At 56.5% G+C, this 3,983-nt stretch overlaps 2 protein-coding genes across 2 annotated transcripts; one reads left to right on the forward strand and one right to left on the reverse strand.

Moving 5' to 3' along the window:
- Positions 1-220: 220 nt before the first annotated feature.
- On the forward strand, positions 221-1,976 carry SPRG_17530 (hypothetical protein; the record flags this gene model as incomplete). Its single annotated transcript, XM_012356857.1, has 6 exons — positions 221-643; positions 696-839; positions 887-1,009; positions 1,204-1,352; positions 1,399-1,822; positions 1,872-1,976. The coding sequence occupies exons 1-6, from the start codon at positions 383-385 to the stop codon at positions 1,974-1,976; spliced, it is 1,206 nt and encodes a 401-aa protein (XP_012212247.1). The 5' UTR covers positions 221-382.
- A 579-nt stretch (positions 1,977-2,555) lies between these two features.
- Positions 2,556-3,458, reverse strand: SPRG_17531 (serine/threonine protein kinase). The gene has a single exon (XM_012356858.1). The coding sequence runs from the start codon at positions 3,431-3,433 to the stop codon at positions 2,573-2,575; it is 861 nt and encodes a 286-aa protein (XP_012212248.1). The 5' UTR covers positions 3,434-3,458; the 3' UTR covers positions 2,556-2,572.
- Between the last annotated feature and the right edge of the window lie 525 nt (positions 3,459-3,983).

Consider the following 3,983-nt stretch of genomic DNA (forward strand, 5'->3'; position numbering starts at 1 on the left):
GATCTGTGGACATTGCTGGTAGACTCGCTGCCTTCTCGCCACCTACGCTAGCCTCGTGTGCTAGACTCAAGAGGTGCATGGTCTGCGCACCCAATGCCAAGCCTCCACCGTACGCTTCCTCACATGGATCAACATGATGGCACCGAATGGCGTAGGGGACGATCACAGCGCTCGTACTTTGACGTCTCGCTTCTTCGCCGAGAGAAATTATTATGTGTAGAGCCACCAAATCGACGCGCAGTCCACGAGTCTAGCGTCCCATGCGGCACGGCTCGACGCACAAAGCTTGGCGCTGGAAACCCAAGAAGCCGCACTCGAGGCGCAGGCTATCGCGCAAGCAACCTTCATCGACAATTGCCCGCAGCAAATCCTCGCCGACGCAATGCAAAAGATCACGCTCGGCTTGTCTACAGAGGAGCTCGCTTCGCTTTCCCAGCAACTCTGTTGCTTGGAGAACGCCCTCGAGCATGCGACGGAGCCCACGGACGAGATCCGAGCGTCGCTGACGCAAGTGCACGCGGACCTCGCCAGCATCCCGACCGACCCCACCGCAACGCCTGATGAGCTGGTGCTGGTGCCAATGGTTGAGCGGCTACGCAAGAGCCTCGCGCACCTTGGCACCAACTTGGACGCTCTCGCAACGGTTCCTGCACGCAATGCAGAGACGCAAGGAGCGACGATGATGTACGATGTAGAACGATGCGACACCCGGGATGGATGGCGACGAGAACGTCGATGGGGATACGTGGCAGTCGGTGCTGTCGTCGATCTCCCTCCCCACGGCGTTGGCCAAACTTGAAAGCGGTAGCATCGCCAAGGAGCTCGAACAGCAAGCGACAGTAGCGTGGCCTGCCATTGCTGTGTACATCATCAAATGGAAACATAGCCCATGACACCGCTCTCGGTGCACGAGGCACTGGCCGAGAAGGTGCAGCGGCTGCTTCAAGCGGCGGACGACCAACAAGAAGCTTACGACGCACGCATGTTTGCCGTCGCAACAGAGCTTCAGGTGCGCTTGACGATGGATGGAAGTCGAGACTCGAATTGACTTGTAGACGCTGCAAGACCACGAACGGGAGCTCGAGGCACAGCTTGCGGCTTGTCCTCGGCAAGAAGACGTGCTGCAGCAGCTTAGTCTTCTCCAAGACAAAGTATTCCTGATCTACGCTCGCACCGACTCCTGGACGATGGATAAGTTGATAGATCGCCCAAGAGACCAACACAACCTCGTCCCATGCAAATGCAGCGCTGGACGAGCTTCGCCAGCAGTTCCAGACACTTCCGACCTCGGACATGGTCTCGCAGCTCCACGCATCACTCAAAACCAAAGCGGACAAAGCCGACATTGCTCGGTACGTTATAATCATCGGTAACCTACGTCGACAATCCTCCTATTAGCTTGCAACGGGACCAGAATGACCAGCAGTCGACCGTCGGCCTGTCCAAGATTCCGCTCAAGTGTCTCTCTTGCGACCAGTACCTTCCGCGGCCCAAGTTTGCATCGACGAACGAGGCATGGAATCCGGCAGCGCCAGTCGTGTCGCCCCGCAACACGGTGAACCTTCGACCGATCGAGGTGCCGAAAAGAGATCGTGCGACCACAGCCAGTGCACTCCGAACAAGCGCCGGCGGTCCGTCTCGCGCGATCGTAGGTGCCAAACTGACCAAGCCGCGCGTTGAATATGTCGAGAACGTTGTCACCAAGCTCGAGAGACCCCGTCCAATGACGGCCGAGCCGCGCGGGTATACACTGCAGAGCACGCCGTTCGAGATGGCGATGCCGGGCGACGCAACACCCTCTTCGGCGTCGTCGTCGTCGTTGGTACAACCTTTTTGTCGAGTGTCTGTGGTGACTGATGCTTCTCGTGTAGAGACCACCCACGTCATCGCTGCTCTCGGACAAGCAGCGCTACTCGTTCTATTACCTTGGCAACAACAACAGCAACAACACCAACAACAACACAAGTGGCTCATAATCGATCAACCGTTTTGTTGAAGTGGAGTGATATGGAGGTGAACAACGTAGCGATCCACTATATTGAGTTTCGGGTATGTAGTTCAATGGTAACAAACTAGCAGCTGGGCTAGTGAAGCACTCGGCAGAGAGAAAGAGGAAGAAGAGAAAGAACCAGAAGCGCACACCCGCAGAGGAGTGTGTCCGAGAGGCAGGCAGTTGAGAAGTGAGGCCACGAGGGCTGCTCACGACCGGCTCCGGAATATATTGATATTACGGAGCCTGGCATAGTGAGATCGAGTGGTAAAAACCTTCCACTGGGGAAAGAAAAAACAACCATCCTCGTGAGTGGAAACCGCCGCGAGGGCTGGTGAAAACCACTCGGATCCCAGCGTCGGGTGGATCCAACGGCCGAAACCAACGAAGAGTCGAGGTCTTCCGAGTTGGCGAACGAACGTGTGGAGTTGCGTTCTTCACAAATGGAAATCGATCGGCATGGAACATCCTAAATTAAAGCTAATTGCATATAAAATAATAGACGGCTAGATATCACAAGGGCGACGACACAAGCTTCTTCTTTGTGCGCGTACATTAATAACGCTTGGAGTTGCGGAAGTGTTAACCGAAGTGGGGGCCACCCGACTGAACGTACGGATGGTTAATCACTGTCGTCATCGCCGGTCGCTCGGCGGCGTCCAAGACGAGAAGTAGCTCGAGCATCGCGATCGCGTCGTCTGGTATGGACGCAGCGAGACCCCACGCTGAGATAAGGGCTCGAATGCCGTGCCGCTTGAGAAACATGAAGACATCGTCGGCGGGGGTTGCCACTTCGACGAGTGGTACGCCCGTGAGCAGCATCCACAGCAGAATACCGAGTGACCACACGTCTACTTTGGAAGCGTCGTACGCGCCGCCGTGGTGCATCTCGGGGGCCATGTAGTAGGGCTTGCCGACGGCGGCGGTCGCCTGCGCGGGGAGCGCGACAGCGAGACCAAAGTCTCCGATCTTGAGGTCCCCGTCAGCGTTGACAAAAATGTTTTCAAGCGATAAATCGCGATGGGCCACTCCCGCAGCGTGCACGTGGGCGAGACCGGTCGCGATTTGAGTGAAGTACGCTTTGGCCCGTCGCGGCGAGCAGTGCTGGGTCGGCATGGCCTTCAAGAACGCGTAGAGGTCCCCCCGCGCGCAGTGTTCCAGGGCAAAGTAGATGTTCTTGTTGTCTGAAAAGATATCGTGGAGCTGGATAACCTGCTGGCAATTGGACGCGCGCAGATGCTTGAACGCCATGGCTTCGTTGGCAATCGAGTCGAGTGTAGCGCGCGACCGGTTGACTTGCTTGACGACGTGGAGTTGGTGCGTCGCACGATGACGGCACAGCAGGATCGCCCCGTCCCGTGCTGGTGACAGCGCTGATTCGACAGTATAGGCCAACATGATGCGATCAAACCAAGGAAATAATTGAAGTGAGAGGGCGGTCATGGCTCGTCGCTGCGTCGGGAAACACCGTAAATATCTCGTGCTAAAGCCGCTGCGGCGTCACATAGAGAGGGCCGAAACGTCCACTGCCCGACTGTTGGCGCGAGGTGCGGAGAGCGTGCGATGAGGTGCTGTGGCATGGACGTGGATACGGCGTTTCAATATATACGCCGCTGGGATTGGTCCATATCCAGTCGCTTTAGCCAATTAAACTACTGCAATTCAAACGGGCGTCGCGGATTGGTGGGCGCAAAAAACTCACCTCGAACGGCGACCGTTGCGCCAGTCGTCATGACCAAGATCCGCGCTGCATCACCATGATGCGTTGTTACCCCTAAATGCAGTCGTTATTGGGATTGGATCTTGGGTTGCTGCATCGAGTCTTCCAGTCCCACACCGATACGCGCTCTTTGTTGTTCGCGAGGTGCGTTCATTCCCTTGGTTTAATTACCTTGATGTAGCGAGTAGCTTCCGTGGAATTGTTCCGAGAGGAGATGGCCAGTGCTATGCACGTGCTTTGGAACCACGTGCCATGTTCCGATCGACCTTGATG

The sequence above is a fragment of the Saprolegnia parasitica genome, assembly GCF_000151545.1.
Source record: "Saprolegnia parasitica CBS 223.65 unplaced genomic scaffold supercont2.617, whole genome shotgun sequence".
Lineage (NCBI taxonomy): Eukaryota > Oomycota > Saprolegniomycetes > Saprolegniales > Saprolegniaceae > Saprolegnia > Saprolegnia parasitica.